This window comes from Brienomyrus brachyistius, chromosome 20 (assembly GCF_023856365.1).
Source record: "Brienomyrus brachyistius isolate T26 chromosome 20, BBRACH_0.4, whole genome shotgun sequence".
NCBI lineage: Eukaryota > Metazoa > Chordata > Actinopteri > Osteoglossiformes > Mormyridae > Brienomyrus > Brienomyrus brachyistius.
This window is the reverse complement of record NC_064552.1, coordinates 9,558,902-9,579,249: the sequence shown is the minus strand read 5'-3', so window position 1 is coordinate 9,579,249 and position 20,348 is coordinate 9,558,902. Positions and strand designations below refer to the sequence as shown.

The 20,348-nt window shown below is 42.8% G+C and overlaps 2 protein-coding genes and 1 long non-coding RNA gene across 4 annotated transcripts in view; 1 reads left to right on the top strand and 2 right to left on the bottom strand.

Moving 5' to 3' along the window:
• LOC125715944 (uncharacterized) overlaps positions 1-1,421 on the bottom strand; it is a 3,289-nt gene extending 1,868 nt beyond the window's left edge. Inside the window, exon 1 of the long non-coding RNA XR_007384227.1 lies at positions 801-1,421. This is a non-coding gene — a long non-coding RNA (uncharacterized LOC125715944). The remainder of the gene's footprint in view (positions 1-800) is intronic.
• Positions 1-7,592, top strand: part of fra10ac1 (FRA10A associated CGG repeat 1) — a 17,548-nt gene extending 9,956 nt beyond the window's left edge. Inside the window, exons 9-14 of the mRNA XM_048988057.1 lie at positions 2,536-2,649; positions 3,391-3,433; positions 3,534-3,637; positions 4,019-4,066; positions 4,563-4,662; positions 5,202-7,592. Coding sequence (XP_048844014.1) covers positions 2,536-2,649; positions 3,391-3,433; positions 3,534-3,637; positions 4,019-4,066; positions 4,563-4,662; positions 5,202-5,244 — 452 coding nt within the window. The 3' untranslated portion in view covers positions 5,245-7,592. The remainder of the gene's footprint in view (positions 1-2,535; positions 2,650-3,390; positions 3,434-3,533; positions 3,638-4,018; positions 4,067-4,562; positions 4,663-5,201) is intronic.
• Positions 7,374-20,348, bottom strand: pde6c (phosphodiesterase 6C, cGMP-specific, cone, alpha prime). Of its 2 annotated transcripts, XM_048988049.1 has the most exons (22): positions 19,881-20,348; positions 17,455-17,607; positions 16,579-16,668; positions 15,281-15,421; positions 15,112-15,186; positions 14,929-14,993; positions 14,643-14,709; positions 14,351-14,398; positions 14,068-14,217; positions 13,776-13,919; positions 13,492-13,557; positions 13,185-13,331; positions 12,817-12,924; positions 11,929-12,038; positions 11,744-11,831; positions 11,540-11,640; positions 11,288-11,395; positions 11,044-11,107; positions 10,878-10,952; positions 10,247-10,330; positions 9,885-10,038; positions 7,374-9,693 (listed from the first exon to the last, which is right to left on the bottom strand). In XM_048988049.1, exons 1-22 carry the CDS (start codon positions 20,346-20,348, stop codon positions 9,626-9,628), a joined length of 2,574 nt encoding a protein of 857 aa, XP_048844006.1. In that variant the 3' UTR covers positions 7,374-9,625. The 2 variants fall into 2 exon arrangements, with proteins under 2 accessions (XP_048844006.1, XP_048844007.1); XM_048988050.1 differs by lacking the exons at positions 17,455-17,607; positions 19,881-20,348 and adding an exon at positions 16,933-17,071.

The following is a 20,348-nucleotide window of genomic DNA, read 5'->3' as shown; positions in this document are numbered from 1 at the left end:
GTACAGAAATGGAACCATCAAAGAGAAGAGTATGTGGATTATATGCAAAACTTCTGTTATAATGTGCGAAAAAAAAACTAAATTTAATGGAAAGGATTACATGTATCCCCTGGAACAAATTTTCCGATGAAATAGCTGCATTTATGTGAAGACGTGCTAGCTTATTATTTCTGTGCTGCCCTTCCCCCCTCTCAGGCCTATAGCGAGTGCCCTCTCTCACCAGGGCTGGCTATATCCCTGCTGAGTGGCGCAAAGGGCCGAGCAGATTAAGCATGGTCAGCTAGTGGAAATCCCGTCAGCGGTGGACAGCCACGCCTCTCACAGCTCGTAGCGCCGAACGGGCCGTGGCGCTCCTGCCCGCCTGGCTTCCCCAGACGCTACTCCCCGCTCCGGGCTTAGCGCCGACATCCGCGCACCATCTGTTGGGCTGCCTTTCCATGGCCTCGCTTTCCTGGCTTAGCCCTGGCCGTCGGCACAGAGGAGGGTGCTTTGGTTGCGGCCCAAAACTCTCACCTGTCCCTCGCATCTCCCCCGCGGGGCCCAGCTGCCGGCTGACCGCTAGCAAGTGCCGAATCCATGACCATGAACTGTGACATGACACTGTTTTCATGCAGCCGTGATCCACAGGAAGCCGGACTCCTGGGAAGCCCCAGTCCGCCCCTCCCCCCCACTTCCACCATGTTCAGCCCTTAATCTCTAAACTGTGAATCGTGGCCTCGACTTACAGAGATGCAAAATGTGTCACTGGGAGTCCCTCCACCATTCTCTTGAGATTCAAGACACGACCGAGATTTATTTACCTTTTCATCAGTTAGTCAAAGCCATTTCCATTAAGCGTAGTGCACAAGAGCAGACTGAAGGGGATGCGTGAGGATTAGGTGTTCAGCAAGACGAGTCCTGTAGCTGAAATACGTCACTGCTGTGATGGGATCATTGGCCGGTCCATGACATCCATGTCTGTGGCCTGTGCCTCAGCACCCTGGGATTCGCCACGTGGGGTAATGCTGCTCCACCTCTTCAGCTGATAAACCCGTGCCCCATGAGGTCGTGATGTCCGGTTCCTGGTGAATATTTAACAGAGCTAAACAGGGCTGTTCGATAACTGGTGTTTGCGCTGGAAGCAGATTCCCATGAAGTAGGTCGCGAAAACTATAAACTTTTAAGAATGGCTGCGGAAATCTTTGGCAGACAGGCAGATCGTTGAGGGAGAAGTGATACCGAATGCTGTCTTAGTGCACATGATCGATGTCACAACACGGGATCAACAAACTCCTCAAGTTCAACGGACCGTTGCAGCCGACTGATTGTTGCACGGCAATCTGGAGTGCTGATAATGTGACGATCATTTTCCCCGGGCAGACAGCACGGGCCCGACTGAGCCTTGTCGTACTGCTGTGCTTCCCTGGGGCACAAAGGGAAGATTGTGCTGATGTGGCTGGCATTACAGTAAAGGTTATTCCCTCCAGCAGCGGTCAGTAGCAGAGACATCCTCTGTTGTCAAGGAAAGTGAATAGGGCCGCTTGTCAGCCTGCCCGAAGCAATTCTGCACGTGAAAATAGTAGTGGAGGCCTGGGGGTTCTCACGCTGCGGCACAGTGGGTGAGGGAAACCCTGGCAGAGGGAAATTGCTCATGACGCACTTATTCCCCTCCCCCCCCCCACTGTTCTGAGCCTCCAGCCTGGGCAATCTGGAAGGTGGTCCCCGTAAACCTGCTGTAGCTAAACCCGTCGATAGGCGGGTTAAGGATTGGCAGAGAATTAGCACAAAAGTAGCACCAAGCTACGGCTGCCGTGACTTCAAGGAGTCCCCCATCCCGAGCGGGGTCCGGCACGACAGCCTCGATTGTGCTAATGTTAGCATTAGCATTCTCTGCTGTGTTTACCCCCAAAGGGACCTTCACCATGATCTTCCCGCTAATGCTAATGTATTGCATAATATAGTGCACAAGCAAAGGTTTTTACGTGATAATCTTTAATGTGGGACTGGGGCTTTAATGGGGGCTTTGGGTGCGGATGCTGTAAAGCGCTTTGAGACGATGTAATGTTGTAAAAACGCGCTATACAAAAGCTAATTTCTTTGTTTGTTGTTACGATATAAACAGGGATAAAATATAGGAAACACTCACACGTTACAGTAACATAAATGACGCAATATGGAATAGGGTCACCCTTTACCTCCTAATGGTTTCAGTCCTTCTTAGAATCCTGTCATACTGTGCGCCCTGAGCTGTGCTCAGTAGCACTCAACCATTCTTCAGAATTTCCTGTCCCTCCAGCCCTGTTGATTGACTTCCACGTATGACCACTCCTTCTCTTTGCTGAGCGGTGGTTGGCTCGTCAACACACAGTATGTCATTTTGCAGTTTTTTTTTTTGTTTTTTTGACTGATGCGTGTGCTGTTCGAGCACTGGGCCGTTTGGCCTCTTTGGATCCCTGCTAGGTTTCAAAACAACATGAGACGGCTCACGTATCAAAGTGCTGATTGTCAGGCCGCTCGGGCTCCCCGCCAGCGGGGTTAACCCTGTCCATGTTGCAGGCCAGTTCTTCTGTGGGAACAAACGCTGTGAACAGAAGGAGGGCCTGAAAAGCTGGGAGGTGAACTTTGCCTATGTGGAGCATGGGGAGAAGAGGAACGCGCTTGTTAAACTGAGTATGTCGCCTTGATGCCTACGGATCAGACATCCCAGCCAGGAACATTTGATAGTGGGGATGGCTGTCCCTGTTATCACAATTTGGACAGACCCAGTAAAAATTCTGGACACACTTACTTGTAGACCCCTGGCAATGCAGATGTTGCCACCTATAATACTTCTTCAGTAGGTCCTGAAGGTGTTCCCACAAGTACTGTGGACAGGTTGGTTACCTGCTTTTACTCTTTGATCCAAATCAACCCCAGCCAGCTATGTAGGGTTTAGATCAGGGGGTCGTGGGGACCAGGTCATCTGCCACAGCATTCTTCCATATTCAGAAGATAATACTTACTGCATAACTGTGAGGTGTGCTTAGAGTTCTTTACTTTGTTGAAAAAAAGAGTCGATAGCAGTAGATGTGTCCACGCTTTTGACCGGTACTGTATGACACACTTCTTCGCTGATGAAATTCCAGGGCTTTCAGCTGCTGAGAGAGTTCGTTATCTTTTCATACTTTTCAACATTTTGACAAATTGACAGAGCCACGCTTAAGCTCAACTTCAAAATTTCTGATAGACCACAAGACCATCTTCTGTGACTGTTTATCCAGTACACGTCTATCCCACTTTTCATAAATAAATCTAAATGTCTAACATATCTTCTTGCTTGTTATAAATTATGTCTTCTTTGCTGTGTGGAGTTTTTGTATCGCTTATACTGTATGCCCAACTCCAGCACTGACCGACAGATTTTACTTTCAGGACTTTGCCCAGAGTGCTCCTACAAACTTAACTATCATCACAAGTATGTGTTTATTTTTATTTTAACGTGACACTGCTCATCTTAATGTATTCTCAAAAAAAAAGCTTTACTAGAATGTGAAACTCCCAAATTTCCTTTTTAGGAGAAAGGAATTCAAAGCTAAAAAGAGGATAAAAGCCGAAGTGAAGAAGGAGTCGAAAACAGCCAAATCATCCCGGCAGAAGAAGCGCAGGAGGAAGAGCAAAGGCAGGACATTGTTATCTCAGCTTCCCTTAGCTCAGCTGCTGACTCTGTCACATTATTGCAGTTTTGTGCTGCTCATTCTTCTTCTTCTCCTGCTTTTTTTCTCCTTTATCTGCTTGTTTTTCTCATTTCCTGCCTCCTCTTCTCCTTTCTCTCCCCCTCTTCATTGTTCTCCATCATCGTATTTTTATCCTCCTCCTTATCCTCCTCCTTCTTCACCCTCCTGTTCTTCCTCAGCATCTCCTTCTTCTCTTCCTCCTCCTCCGTATAATTGTTTTTCTTTCCTCAGACACTTCATTGCCACAAAAGCAGTGATCTTTTTCCGGCATCTACCTTGACATACATGAAGCAGACTTACTGTCTCGTATTCATTTCCCCACACAGAACATTCTACCACCACAAGCTCAGAGGACTCTGAAGATTCCAGCAAAGGTAAAACCATTTCAGGACAATTGACTGAATATGTCTGTGTGAACTATAGTAACCTCATAGAGAACAAACAACGAGGTAGAGGAAGTCCTTCAAGAACATCTGGTTTTTTACTGGCTAAATTGTGTGCGATGGTGTGCGACTGAACACTGATGTGTTGACCTCTGGAATGATAATGCTGTATGTCTCTTGTTTTACCTCCTGCCCTTTATAAGCCCCCCCGTGGCTTAATTGCTGTGCTTGTTTGTTGGGAGTGTGATAAATATTATCCATTACTCATTAATGCAACCGGGGGGGTCCCAAAGACTGGGTTGGGAGACAGGATCTAGAAGCACCATTTGCAAAGCATACCTGCGCTTACTGGCTTAGAGTTCATTCATGTCAGTCTTCGGTCGATCCTGATAAAATATGCACAGGATCAGAGGACTGTGGTAGGATTAGCTGTCATTCCATGCCACGACAGGCCAGGTGTATCCCAACAAAGTATTTCCTGCTGCAGAACCAGAGTCTAGTGAGGAGGCGGAGGCTGAGGAAGATAAAGCCTCTTCCGAGACAGACCACTGGAAGGGACCAGCGCCCAGCATAGAGGAGAAGTCGAGGTAAGTCTCATGCAAACCTATGCAACACATATCCTGTCACATATTTATCAGCCAACAAAAACATCTGTAAGGTAGATACCTTCATAATGCATTATAATGGTCAGAATAAGAATTAATGGATGCTTTGCACTACATTGTGAAGGTATCTATGGTGCATTATAGGTGAGAGCTTCATAAAGAATTCATAATGCATAATAAGCATGGCTATAATGTGTTACACCTTTATATAAATATTTATAGCCATGTTTATAATAGTTTATAAATGCATTATAATGTGTTGTAAATGTGTTCAGATTCTTATAGACGTGATATTCATAGAAAGTGTTACCACAATAACTTTTTCTGTGTATAACATTTTGACATGACAATAAGTGTGACTACCAATACCATTAAATATACCATTGGTATACATAAAGTGGAGAGGAAAGAACATTTCAGATTTAAAATTGCGCTTTGTTTATACTATTCAACATGTTTTTCTTTTAGTTTAGATTTCAGTGCGAGGATGTTTTAATGTTGTCTCTTTCCCCTTTTTTTAGGGAGGAGGAATTCGATGACTACTTTGAGGACATGTTCCTTTGAAGTCCTTTTGAAGTATTTTTGTGGAGAGCAAACTTTAGATTTTGTTCTGCATTTTTATGCTGGTACACAAGTCACTGTATATAAGGTTCATTGTGTTATTAATCACCAGCATCAGCAAATGAAAATATGCTGTCCAGGTGTGAAATATTTATGTTCCTGGCTTGTTGAGTACCTTGTTTTCCTGCGGAAGGGAAACGTCAGGACACCTTTTCCCTCTAGATATGCAGTAACATGGCTTCTCCGTCACTAGCTCGTTGGAATGGAGGTTGTTTCTTTTTACGCTCTTCTTAGCTTGAGCTCTCTGGAAATTGCTGGAGTTTCATGCGGAGGAGGGCGAGCGGGAGGTTAAGAGCCATCCATCTTGGCTGAAACAACTTACCTCCAAAGCCAAAGCCAACAGGAACCCCTGTCGTAAAACGTAATAAAACATTCTCCACTAATTTGACTTGTGCTGGAAGCATCCAGTTTTCCAAATGGTCTTGGCAGATTGCCGCATTCCTCAGGCAGAATCATGTTGCTCAGTTCACAAAGTTATATAAATGCACTTATATAAATATGCGTGCGTAGATGTCTGTGAGGCTGTGTGTGTGTATTAGTGGGAGGTGTGGTCTTTCGGGAATTGCCGTGTTTTTGGCCGAGTTTGATGAGCTCGCATAAAGAATGCCTGAACAGTCCGGCCCCAGACAAAATAAGGAAGAGCATCTTAATCACTCGTGAAGTCTTGGGACAAAGCCTGCTCACAATCTGAGCACATGTTCTATCCACTCATACTAGGCTCCGCCCAGTTCACCTCATATGCTGTTAGTTTCTCAGTAAATGTAAGGAAATGAGTTGCCTGTGGTCCCAGCCAAGGCTGTGGAACAATTACCTCTCGGTACAGGAAGCCGCTACAGACTAACTGAAGTATCACGTCCAGCAGCAGGAAGACATGGAGGTCAGCAGAACATCCAACAGCGAAGCTACTTCTGCTGTGTCAGGATGGGGGCCATTAATGCCCCAGAAGCTGAACAGCACTGCAGTGTTTAAGATGCAGTACTTAGCTCTACTAGTCATACTTGAATGATATGGCAGAATAGATCGTCCATTTATACAACTACTGGTCCATGGCCAACATGACATTTAAGTAAAAATGAATTGTTTTGCAGGATTGTTTTTGGTCAGGACAAGAGTTAATGCCTAAATGTATCATAGTCTGAAAGAATAATATGAGGGAAACTAGGCTCATAAATCAATAAATACAGTCTGTGTTCCGAAACAATTTCTTTTATACAACATCTATTTTGCTCTTCTGTTCATTTAACCGTTTCATTGCCCCAGTGATATATATATAGACCAGCAGAGTTCCCTGGCTAAGCCTGTGTGCCTGTAATCACAAGGTTGCTGGTTCAAACCCAGTCTCAGCATGTCTGTGGATCCTTGAGTAAGGACCTTAACCTCTCTGGGTGCTGCTACAGGTGGCAGCCCTTTGCAGACAACTTACTCTACAAAGAGCAAGTTGAGGGAGGTGTAAGAAAGCATTTCCCCATGGGGACAATAAAGGATTTACCTATTAAACAGGAGTAAATTAGGTCAGAGGTTCCTAACCTGGTCCTTGGGATCCCCCAGACAGTCCATGTTTTCAGAGCTGGTCTCAGTGTCCCCGAGGCCCAGGTTGGGAACCACTGAATTTGGTGTCTAGGGTATGTGAGCACTGGATGAGTCCAGTCCAGTGCCAGTGGCAGAGAGCAGCCTAAACAGTTATGGAAGATCTGCCCTGCTAAGATACCAGAAGTATGTAGTTTGTTTCAACCAACCAGTTCAGTACTCTGTGAATGTGACTCTTTATAGTCAACTGGTTGGTTGAAACAAAATCCTGGTGTGGATTTCTACTTTCTGAACTCGTGTCTCTTTCCCCTGCCTGATCTTCTTTGCCCCTTTTGATCCAGCTTTAACAGGTAATCCATTCACCACGAAAAGGCCACCTGGGGGGCCACATTCTTACTGCTGGATCTCCTTTTAACCCCTACGGCTGTTGTGTAACAGGCAGACCTCTCCACAGCTCTCTGTTTAATGGCGTGACACCGCCATTGAAGGTGGAGAAGGATGACCGGAGACCTCTGAGTGCCACACAGGTGACGGAGACGAGCAACTGTCTTGAAGAAGACCTTTATTTGATCCATTATTCATTTTTGGTTTACATTATATGATAGAAACCCATACATATTTTACAAGCCAAGGAACAGCAAATTCTCTAGTGTACAAGCATATATAGATGCACACATGTGTTTGCATGTGTGCGTGTGTTGGTGTGTATATCAATACACAAGCATGTTAAAATTATTGCTGAACAATAAATCGTGTGACAACTTGCAGAATGTACACTTATACTTTATCTGATTGTGGGACTCTTATCTGAGGTGTTTTCTGAGTAGCTCTTGGAACATGGTGCTAGCTAAGTCATTTCAGGCTCCTCTTATTGGATTACCCCCTCTTTCCTGGGGGTTAAACGAGATGGAGACCTTTAAACGGCATGGGAGCTTTCCTGTTTATGGCAGCGCAACTCTCCACCTCGGTGCTTCTCTAGTTTTAGTAGGTCTCACTCGCTAAGTCTTGAAATGATTTCAAAGAAAGCAACACTTAAAGGGAACAGTTGATTGGGACCAGGGATGGACATAACTGGTACGCGAGTACGCGTTCACCTTTAAAAACGATACGTGCGACACTCGATTGTGTAATTTTATTTGCATAATATATTTATAGCCAGATAGCTGTGAAAATCACCGCAGTTACTGCTGTGGTTACCGCCCATGTTTCTATATGTATTCATCTTTACTCATTTAGTGATTTATCTGAAGATGTTCCTTCATCAAAAAAGCTTGTAGGGCTCCCATCACACTAGGAATAATAAGACCCATTGTTGACTTTATGTAGGGTATTTAAAGTTTAATGCTTTGTGGACCTCAGAAGCTGGCTTAGAATCAAATCCAATCCACTGCAATCTTCTTACAGATATATTGCTGCCATTTCAGATGGTTGCCCTCATACTGCTGACCTTTTCCCACACTGGCTTCTCTCACATGTTCTCTGAGTGTCATTCCAATAACCTTTAATGTTCAGCTTATTTTCTGGATTCAAACACTGGGTTGCATTTAGTATCAAAAACCTAGGACTGTGTTAAATACATGGGATAGGTCATGATGTGTTTACATGACTCTGGGATATTTGCTGTATGTTATATGAATATAATCTATGTTGTTGTTGTTGACATTCTTCACATTTCCGGAATGGACTGGCATCCTATCTAAGGTTCCCCCCCAGTCTTGTGCCCTGTGCATTCTGGGACAAGCTCCAAGCACCCATCAACCTTGACCATTACAAGTAGTTAGAGGACGGATAGATCGATGGATTTTTGAAGGAGTTAAAACTGCAAAACAGTAAATGCACGCACATATTCCAAGATGCGAGTTTTTGAAATATATACAATTTCCATGATACCCTTTCAGTGCAAAGACATTTTTGATTTCAAAATGTAATCTGAGCACAGCTCCAAATTACATTCCACACATTATTATTTAAGCAACATGCCGTCAGACTCACAGGAAAGTGATTTTTAAGAATTCTGGAGGTTAACAGTAACAATAAAGTATTTAATATAACTTAAGTATATCAATATCATTGGGACCCATGTCTAAATGAATAAAAGTGCAAGTAAACTTCTAATGAATGTTCATTAGAAACTTCATTACATTGGTTGGTAAAATCGTAGATACTGGTTATTAGTAAGGTTTTAGAATGTATATATTTTAACACATCCCCTTTAGATATTACTGTATGTATATTGTTGAATGGTTGACATATCGTGACTGGATGTCACTCAAACAGGTAAGTAGGCCTATGTTCTGCATATGGACCAGATATCAGAGGGAACATATCTTCTGACTTGCTTATACAACATGCATGCTGTGTCATTTAGTTCATGGAGAAGCATTTTTAATCCCCTCAACTATTCAAGAACGTGGCTTAGCTTCAAAAATAAAGAACTCAGTGTCCGTTTCAAGACTTTGTAAGGGGCAATAATATTACTAGTGAACGATGCGGATTGAAGAGCTAAGTGCTGCATACTTGTGGGTAAGTTTACATGTCTAGCATGTTCTGTTTTTTAGTCAAACAGACCTATATCAGGGACTATTGTGCTGTTCTAACAGGGTCAACTGTCTGATGCTTCACAGGGTCAAGTAGAACGTTAGTTCTTTGGTCCACACAGAATGGCTTACCCAGCATCACAGAAGTGTGAGGAGGAGGATAAAGAGGAGATGCATCCGGGGGGGCAGCTGCGCTCATTTACCCTTCTGGACGTCACCCAGGAATCTGTCCATTAGTCAGGGAAACGTTGGATGAGGGTCTAAAATATGGTGCAGGTCTTGGACTTCCCATCTCCCCCTCCTCCTCCTCCTTCAGAGCTTCCACCAGCTTCACCAGGGAGAAGAGAAGTCAAGGCTTGGTTTCATTATTGAGCTGAAACGGTTTTTCATGCTTAGGAGTGAAGTTGTATAACATACCATTATCAATACCTAGCTTGCAAAATGCATTTTGCTTCATGATTTGTAATGACGACGTCAATTGACGACCGTTACGTATTGAAATGGTTCTTAATTAGTCACCCTTTTTCGCCTCATCTTCTTCAGACTTCTTCTTCTCTGCCTCAAGGGCGTCGACCTTTGCTTGGTAAATGTCAGCAAGCTCCTTCCAGTGCATCCTGTTATTGTTCAGGCCGGCAAACATTGGCGTGATTTCTTTGTGGAATCTGGAGAATTCCTGCACAACATTGACGTGAACACAGCTGTTAAGTTTAAATCCAATATCGTTTGCATAATAAATCGGTAAAATGTTACACAATGTAGTTTAACACAATTTTACACCCTTGGGCTACTGCATGGAGACCCAAAGAGATTTCTGCTCCTTTAAACATGGGGCAATGTACATAGATCTATATCATTACAGACCCGGTGATGTTTCACCTTACCTTGTATACAAAGGTGCAAACAAAGTCAATGAAACCACATTGCATTTTTGGAAGCTCATCTGCCTTGTTGCGATCCATCATTGGCTGAAGTGAATTGAGGGAAAAGAACCAATAAAGGTGAGGTGACATATTTAAAAAAAATCATTTAGCCATGTTACACCTTACATAATGAATAAATTATAACAAATGAAGTTCTATTTTTAAATGGTTTGTTACATTAGGGGATCCTAACCTTTTGATGTCCACTGGTCAAATTACCCCGTATAGAATTTTTACAGTAAAATAGCCCGGGTAGGGGGAAGGTGTTCAGGTACCAGTGGATCGATCTGCAATTTCATAACTTTAACCGTTTTCAGTTTTTTTTTTTAGATGCAGACAGAAAACACAAACATGAGGGGGTCAGCGAAAATTGAAAATATATATATATACAGTATAGTTCATTTTTAGACATTAACCAACCCCACCACAAACACCCCAACATGGCCATAGACTGGGAGTTAGGAACCTCTATGTTACAGCCTGTAAAATCAGTTCAACATCAGTCATATTAGCATGTGAAAAAGAACAACGGGACCATATCAGAACAACGTGGCTGGACGCATTGCCACATATGTGATACACTGTGACTTACAATTGGCTGCTGGTCAAGGACTGTCCTTTCCAGGTCGCCCTGCTCCCAGAATTCAGCTGCCACCATGAGAGCCACCTAAACGATAAAAACAGAGGGGCGGGAAAGGTCCCCCAGCGCGGAAAAAGCCGAGGTGCAGGACACCATGGAAACCACACATTGCTCTTACTTTGCTCTGGACTTCCCATGGCTTTGTGATGGCAGAAAGATCACAGCCAGTCATCATCATTGCCCTATTTGGGAAGGAAGAATGTCTTTGTTAGTATAACTGGATTGGCTTTAAGATCAAATCACTGTTTTGTTTTTGTGGTACGTAACACATTCTGTCAGCATACAGGGGTGATAAAATATCTACCCTTTTCTTACTACAATGGTATATTATTCAAACTTTATTTTAGCACGATTCATCATACATGATGACTTCCTTCCTGACGGGGTTGTTGGCGACATAATTGATGGCCTCTTTCTCATCCGTCATTGGCTCTGTTGCATCGACGATTTTTTGGAACAACGTTCTTTTCCTGAGGGACAGATGAACAGGCACTTCGGTGTCTGTTTTCTGACAGGTGGCCTGAAACATCTCCAAATGCACCAAGATAATGGATGATGGGCAATAATCAGACAATGTGAGGCGTCTTCTCTAACATCAATGGGCAATCACTCACTTGAAGTACAGAGCCAAGTCCGTTGCAATAATACAAACATCGAATAAGTGTAGCACATTCTCAAATTGACGCTTCTGAAGGTTCTGGAAGATGTTCAGGCTCTGAAGAAGACATCAAAGATTCTGATCTACCATGCATGGAACCTGTCTTGGGTTGACAGAAGTGTATTGATTGAATGCAGTTCTCTATAATAATTAGTATTACCTCATCTGCCATTAGTGTCTTGCTGTACTCAAGGTGGTGCCTCTCCATAATGGAAGATCCATGTAGTTTGGCCAGTGGAGATGCACTCCTACCGATCAGAAAATGCCGTACATGCAAAACGTGAGAAAATCCTGCAGTCCATTCCTTTCTCTACTGGCATGAATGCATGGCATACAAAGGCTTACTTAGTTTGGTAGAGATTATTGGTTCCTCTATGATCAATATCATGGCAAAATGCAGCCGCTACCATTGCAAATGCATCAAGGTCAGAGTAATATTTCCTCAGTCGTCCAGTCTGTTGTGGAGGAGGGAAGAGCACGGGAAGAAAATATTAAACACTGGACACCCAGCGGAGTGCAAATTACACATTTTCCTTTAGAAAGGCAGAAAAAATGCAAACTTTTGGTTCATGATTCAAGCTTTCTAACTTTTCAGGCTATGTGATGGAGTGATACCAAAAATATTACACCATGGGATAGTTTAATTTCCAGAAAAAAATGGTTCATAAGTTTCAAACCGCGTGCCAAGCAATCACCACCTATAACATGGTGAAATCCGGCAGCCCAGCCATGTCTAGAATATGACTCACCTCACTTTGTCTCCATACCCCTGCACCCCAAAACTCTCATCCACTCTGCCTCTAGAACTCTCTCTGATTGCATTCGTTGCTGTGTTATTCTAGTGTCTATGTTATAAATATGTATAAAGAGTTGTTGTTCCGTTGTCCTTTGATGCGTGACTTTTCTTCACTGCTCCATCGTCTCTTGAGAATTAAGCTAAAACAGAATATCTTCTGTTTGAGAGAGAGTGCAGCACTATACAGTACTGTATAATAATGTACAATGTACTTCATTATTAATGTATTTAATGTTGGACATGTTGGTATTGTGGGGTTTGCAGATGGTTCACTATTATCTGTGGATTCGGCCACATCCACAGTAGGCCTTGGAATATATCACCCGTACATATGGGGGCACCACTGTAGTCTGATAACTGATATGCATAATGTCTCAGTAATTTCTGCTGAAACTCTTATTTCATATTACGAATTATATTCTAAGAAGGTCTATTACCTGTAACAGGCAGAACATTGTCTGGCCCACGTTGAACCCGTGTCTCCAGTTGTGATAGGTAATGTCACGATATCCTTTACGCACAGTGTACATCCATCGTGTCAAAACCTAATATGAGGGAAGATGGCACAGACTGTGTTTCGAAAGCTACGACATAGAACTCTGAAAGCTTAAGTAACTTTCCAGTGGATTCGTTTGGAAACCAAACCATGCAGGCTGGGTGTTCTGAATTTCAGCGGACATAGAGGTGGCTCTTTCTACCAGTAGCAAAGATGGGATAGAACGTGAATATATTATCCTGTTTATGGATTATTATCCTTTCTGGGATACACAGCAATTAGACAATAGCAGCTGGAAGACTGTCTTACGTCTGCCGGTACTTTAAACTTCTCCACAACATTCAGTTCGAAGAAGCATCGAATCCCACACTTGATTAGGTCATGTTCAGACACCGGGAAGTCGCTGAAATGGAACTCCAGTAATTCCACATCTTTACACTCCGGAATATTTGACCTCTGATTAAGGTAAACAGACAGAATGACAGGTTAGGTAAGGATGATAAGATTGTCAAGGGAACAATATATTTATGCAAAGATTAAGAATTGCTCTAGTTAGATATATGAAACTGAATGTTTTGCGTGAATTAACAAGTATGTCATATTTTAGATGCTGTACCAGAAGTTTATACATTTCCTTTTGATCACACTCCTCTGGCTCTCTGTCAAACTTCTCCTTTGTGTTCTGCAGGCAAGGACACAAACAGCATAGTCTAAATCAGGGCTCCTCAAATCTGGACCTCGATTCCAAATCCAGCCCATGTTTTCCATTTTCCCAGGCAATTAGTTTAATAATCACTCATTCTGATTGGCCACAGAGGCTTCACACCTGGCTCACAGGTAAAGGAAGGCTGGAAAATCAACAGTGCTTGGACCTTAGTCAGCTTGGAGTCAAAGACTCACCAGAATGGACTGCAGCTCACTCTTCGTGCACTTTGTCTGGTACATGAGCATTTCCTGTGCAATGTCCTTCCTGTTCTCCAGTTTGTTAATTTTGTCATGGGTGTCGCAGTTTAGGACAGACCAACCCAAGAACTGTGTGAGGGCCTAGAGAATCAAGCATGTAATTTTTATTGACATATCTAACAATCGAACATGTAAACCAAAGCAGAGATTGTTTTGAATCAAATTGTGGGACTTTAAAACGCAATAATAAAAAATAAAACAATCATAAATATCAGTCTCATCGACCCACCTCAGTGATCTGTTCATCGTACTCATCGAATGGCTTGCCGTCCTTTCGGTTATAAAAGGTGGCTATGCCCACGATTTCCTCCTTCTTGTTGACTATAGGAAGTGACAGCACATTCTTAATCTTCCAGCCTGAGTCATCCACGGCCTCTTTCTGGGGAATTAATATAAGGGTTAATACGGTCAACTCTTGGAGCCAATGATAATGAGCGTTGTGCGTACTCATCCAGCCGATAAAAATTCCCAAGTCTGTGGCTGACATACATTGGCCTCCATCATTCTCTTACCTGGAAAGTGAAGTATTCATCTGCAGAGGCATTCATCATGTTACAGATCTGAGTGAGGATAGGTGACAGGCAGCCACTTTATTTATCAGACAGCAAAAATAATGCTACTCTGTTTAAGCAATGGAAAACAGCCAATGAGAATGTTCTATTGTAAAAGTAACACAGTCGTGGAATATGTAAGGAAAACTCAACATTGATTTTCAAATGATATATGCTATATCATTTTATATTGTATTTTACATTATATATGATTTAATATAATTTATATTATTCAGTGTTAAACTAAACTCACAAAGCCATTTTCTGCAACATACGTAGGGAGCCCACTGACAAGGGCCCAGTGGTCCGCTGGGGGAGCCCTTAAAACACAAAAATAGATCATTTTATCTTACTAGCTTACGACCAAAAAGTCGGTATTAATGAACAATTCAATTACACTAAAACACCAGCAGACGAGGAACTTAAAAAATACAAGAACTGGGAATCGTTTCCCTAAAAGCATAGCGGAAGTTACTAAGAATCAAGGAAAGCAAAAGGAACACCAGACTGGTAGATTCACGTAGATGATTAACACTCACGGTATAACTTTAATTTCTTCTTTTCCTTCTAAAAGGTAATCGATGATTTTGTAGAAGTTCACTTCCTGGGTAGAACAAAGCCAGCAACCATTTTTATGTTTTTACATTGTCCACATTGCAAAGAAATTATGAACTTCTGCTTTAGTGGGTCACTCATTTAAGATCGATTTAATAAATACATACTCTGCCATCTGGAGTTTTGGGGCCCTTGTACGGCTCAACCTCTCCGAGCCGGATTGGCCATTCATCGTAAAATTCCTACACGGAAAATATTGTTACCCACAGTCGAATCAAGCTGATGAGTTTCACACCTCATTTTGACAGAATAAATTCAGAAGGTTTATTTGCAAACCTTCTCTTTGGTCATATCCAGGAGAGCAACGGAGTATCTTTCACATTGGAGGTAAGTTCTCACGGTGTAAAGCGCTTTGTGAAACTGCCGCTCGATATCCGTCAATTCTTCAAACACTTTGCTGGCTGACCAGAGTAACACCTTGGGAAATGTGAGAGGGAAAATAAATATTTAATTTTATGATTATCTTACCCTGAGTAGATGGCTTCGGATGGAGTGGTTGGTGTTTCACCAGGATGTTCTTAGTGCCGTTTGGCAGGAGTTCCCTGTCTGCACTGTCCATCCGTTAGTACGTCACTAACTGATGAAGACGTTGGAGCTGAGGACTCAGGAGTGATGCTGCGAGTGCCTCATGGACACATGGACATTTCTGGGTCTTTAAATGCTTTCAGGACCAGTTATATGTGTTCTGTTCTTAGTACCACCATGAATGTTCATATTTTCATTAAATTAATTCCTTAAAGGGGACCTATTATCCTTATTTTCATTGTTTATAATTTTGTTTGTTTGGGGTCTATTAGAATTAATTTAAATGTTTCAGTGTTCAAAAACACATTATTTTTCTATACTGTACATCTCTATTCACCCTCTGTCTGAAATGCCCTGTTAGACCAGGGGTGTCAAACTCCAGTCCTGGGGGGCTGGAGCCCTGTGTAGCTTAGTTCTTTCCCTGTTCCAGCACAAATGGTTCAGCTCAAGAGCTGTGTGGTAATTAGTTGAATCAGGCGTGTTAAATGAAGGGAAACTCAAAAATGCGCTGGGCTCCGGCCCCCCAGGACTGGAGTTTGACATCCCTGTGTCAGAGCTTTAAGCCCCACCACTGATGAGTCCAGTGTGCTCTGACTCATCAGTTTGCCCTACACATTTCCCTCTGTCTTGCAGTCTGCAAAGAGATCCTTGCAGGTAGGAGGCTAGTAAGGATTGTATTACGAGGCGACCCCACAATGTCATGGAAGTAAGGGCTGGAATCCCAACAAGGCGTTTCAGGCAGATTAGAGAAGAGTGGTTTCTGTGGTGAGAGTTACCCCTTTTGCTGTGTACTTTGGGCCTCAAGACTTTGCAGACCATTTACATTCACATAAAGCTATATAACACACTAAAGGGAAAACTGAAAAAGAATAACAGGTCCCCTTTAAGATAAGGTCAATTGGTCTGGAGCCCCTGTTGCAAAAATCAAAATTCTACAGCTACAGACGGGTGATAAAACTGTCAGTCATTTTAGATCACAGCTTCGGCTGACAAATGAAAATGCAGTGTTGGATGGACGGGTCAAACAATATGGCTGTGCTCTGAGTCACCTGACTTCTCCTGGACTCCACGTTCCACATGTAGGCGGTGTAGTGCTGCAGCGTGACGACTGCAGCAAAATTCAGGTATTTTTCGAGGAGCTGAAAAAAGGGAAATGAAATTGCAGTTTTTATTAAATTAGAACCCGAGCAAAGGAACAGCAAGCTGGTGGAAATGATGTGGAAGTGATATGGTAATCAATGTTAGAAAGCTGTAATGAATGTTTCATGGAATTGAGACATTAGATATACAAGAGAAACTAAAATGCAGAAGTGGACTGGATTTCCTGGTCAGCATAATTCAATGTAGTACATAAAAACAACATGTTCCTTTAAATAGCAAGGTCAGGGCCGCTCTTACTGTACCTCAGCAGGTCCCGTAGGTCAGGTAAAGGTCTAGGACAAGGCTGCTGTTTCTGCTGCTAATTAAAGCCATAATGTCAAAGCTATATGGCTGTTTGTCCTACTTATATTTAAATGCATGTTTTCAGAATCAGAATCAAAATACTTTTTAATCCTGGGGGGAAACTTGGTTTTGTTACTGTTGCTCCAGCCAAAGAATAGAGGCATCAAGAGATCAGGGAATTAAGTAGACAGACAATAAAAAAATACAATAAAATAGATAAATAGCAGATAAATAATAGATAAATACCAATGAACAAGGTATATAAAAGTGTGTGCAGTGTGCCTAAGAAGCAACAGTTACATTAACTACGAACTTTACATTAGCATTAATAACAGCAAGTAGTCATTGCACAGTTATCTCACAGTCGTCATAGTGGTCTATTATATTGCACTTTTACAATAATAATGAAACATGTGAATAAAAACCGAGGATAAAACCAGATGCATCTGTGACACCAACTGCATCCTCCTCGCCTCACTCACCTCCTCATCTTGTCTGGAGAACTCGTTTGCACCCATCTTGTTTACGGCCATGATGACGGCGAGAGGCTCCTTCTCGCTCACGATTGGGCACGCGAGTATGTTCTTCGTGACGTATCCGGTCTGCTTGTCCACAAAGTCACTAAAGTGAGGGTTCTGGAACAGTGAATACAGAGCTATCGCACGCAGCCACGGTAATAACAGGCAACAAATAATAGTTTCATTCAGTGCATATTCCTTGTTTTTATGTTCGTTCTCATTCTTTGTCACAAATGCTGCCAAACGATTTAAAAGGCAGGATAGTAATTCAAAAGTATTAGGAATCGATGGTGTTCAGTTAATCTCCTTACTGAAGACCACGTGGAAAATGTACCATGATGTTATATATAGTATCATATATAACAACAACATTACATGCTATGTGTACTGAGTGGCCGGTTCATGAAGTACATCTGCTCGTGAATGCAAATAGCTTGTTCTGCCAAACAGAAAATCACGTGACTGCCAAAGTCAAAACACGCGATGTACAAACAATGTCAGGAGATTCAGTGGCTGTTCAGCAAAGCTTTAGAAAGGAAATATTTGTAACGGAGGTGATTTTCGTCGTGTTGCGACCGTAGCTGTCAGAAGCAGGGGCTCCAGCATCGCAGAAACAGCCGCCATCCTCAGATTTTCGCATTAATAGAGTATCTACAGTTAAGAGAGGGCGGTGCGATACACAGATGCCCGATCGGGAAATTCTGTGGGTGAAAACACCTCTTTAATGAGAGCAGTCAAGAATGACATGACATGAATGGCCAGATTCGTTAATGACAACAGCAGGTCAGATTCAAAAATGACATGGATCCAAGACCACAAGGAAAGTTTCCAGCAATGACTCAAAGAATGCAGGCTGCTCTGTAGGCCAGGGGTGGCTAACCTGATCCGTGGAGGCCTGGATTGGGGGTGGGTTTTTGGGATGATCTCTGTCAGCCAGCCAATAACAGTGAGTCCCAAGACTGGAGTTCAGAAGCACTGCTTTATGATTGGCTGATTGAGAGGTCATTCCAAAAACCCACACCCTCATTGGCCCTCCATGGAACAGGATCCCCACCCCCGCTCTCAGCAAACAGCCTACAGATATGCAGCATATAATCATTGCAAATACTATACTGCATATATCTAACTACACTGCATATTTTTTTAACTGTAACTCTTTTAACTGCATAGTATTAAATAAATCATTTGAATACTCATTGGACACTATTGTCCCTCTGATTAAGGATTATATTTTCCTGGCAAAATGTGATAATTTTTTAACCACGAGAGCTGCTACATGCAGCCCAGTTGCATGCCCAGGTGACAATATGGCCGGGGGGGGGGGGCACTCGATGGCCAATCAGAGAGAGAGAAAAGCAAACGCTAAAATAATGCAGTATTGCCATTATTTTACCACACAAGAAAGTTGCAAATTAAATACGACGCTATGAAAGACAGGAACAAAACCTCTACGGCCATCTTTCTTCCGCCTGTCTCCTCGGCACCTGATCCTACTAAGTGAAAAGGAAATTAAATGTCATCCGTTACATCCAGGTTCCACGCGAATGTTCCACGGGAAGAATCTCCTCAGCTTCACTGTTACCGGACAGACTCAGAGATACATTTTCCAATTTGTCAAACATGTAATAAATAGAATGTGCTAAATGAGAGCTTTCCATGATTTGAGAGGGAATATAATGAATATCCACTGTGTACACATGTGCCCCAGCATATTAAAGATGACCGCACCCTGTAAGCACCATCACTGCAACAATCCTGACAGATATGGAGTACAATTAATACACCACTTACCATTTGGAATATCATTCGGGGCCATAATTGACCAGTATCTGTCAGTTACAGCTCTGATAGCTCAGGAACATCTCAATTTAGGTTGACGATATGAATGTAGCATCTGTGTTAAGCACCTTAACAATGTTGCTCTTTATCTAATTGGATTCATTTCTCCAAGGAGTCTTGTGGGGTTACCCCCTGATGTCTAATCCTGTTGTTAAATCTGTTTCTACACAATGTATCCACATTAATATGGAGGTTGCCGACGCAATAAGAGACATTTTTTTTTTTTTACAACTTTTGTGAGTATATTTAGCAGAATTGATGAGCAAATTTCTAAAACACACTAAATCCGTTTTTTTTTTTTTTTTTAAGATGAGATGACCGATATCAGGCTTCCTCATCATTTGTTGCAGTTTGGGGATCCAAATCTTCACTGAAGAACCTTCTTTAAATTTCCAAAACCGATTAAGTGCACAGATATATTACTTGCGAACCCTGTCCACATGTCCCATGAGTTCTTGGAAATCAATTTTTAAGCATAAAACTGGGTTTCAAAATTGAGTGTCTACAATGCAGAAGGACAACCCAGCTCCAGCAGCACTATGCAGACTCACCTGTTTCACGTCTGGAATGTTGCACATCTTCTTGGCGTGTGCTGTATAGCCCACAATGCCAATGTCATAAGGGAAGACTATCTCAGAGTTGGGGTTCACAAGGTTGTGCTCGAACTGGGAGGTGGGGGTGACGTTGAAGAGCACGGTGGACAGCTCCGGCGTCCCATTCCGGGCCCGACACACAAACATGCTGCACCTGTCGGCGTTAAGCAACAGGCAGATCCTCTGTAGGATCTTGTGCATTGATTTCTCCATGCAGCTAGACCTCTGCAGCTCCTTGACCAGGTCGAAAATGAGCTCTGCCTCCTGCACCAGGGTGAGATCTTTGAACGAGGCAGCATCTTTGACCTCCAGCTTGTCGGTGAAGGCCGCCGTCAGCACCTCCAGCCGCAACTTCCGGTCGAAGTACTCTTTGGCGAACTGGGGATTGTTCTCCAGGTACTTCTCCACGCTGTCTTTGTCGGCCAT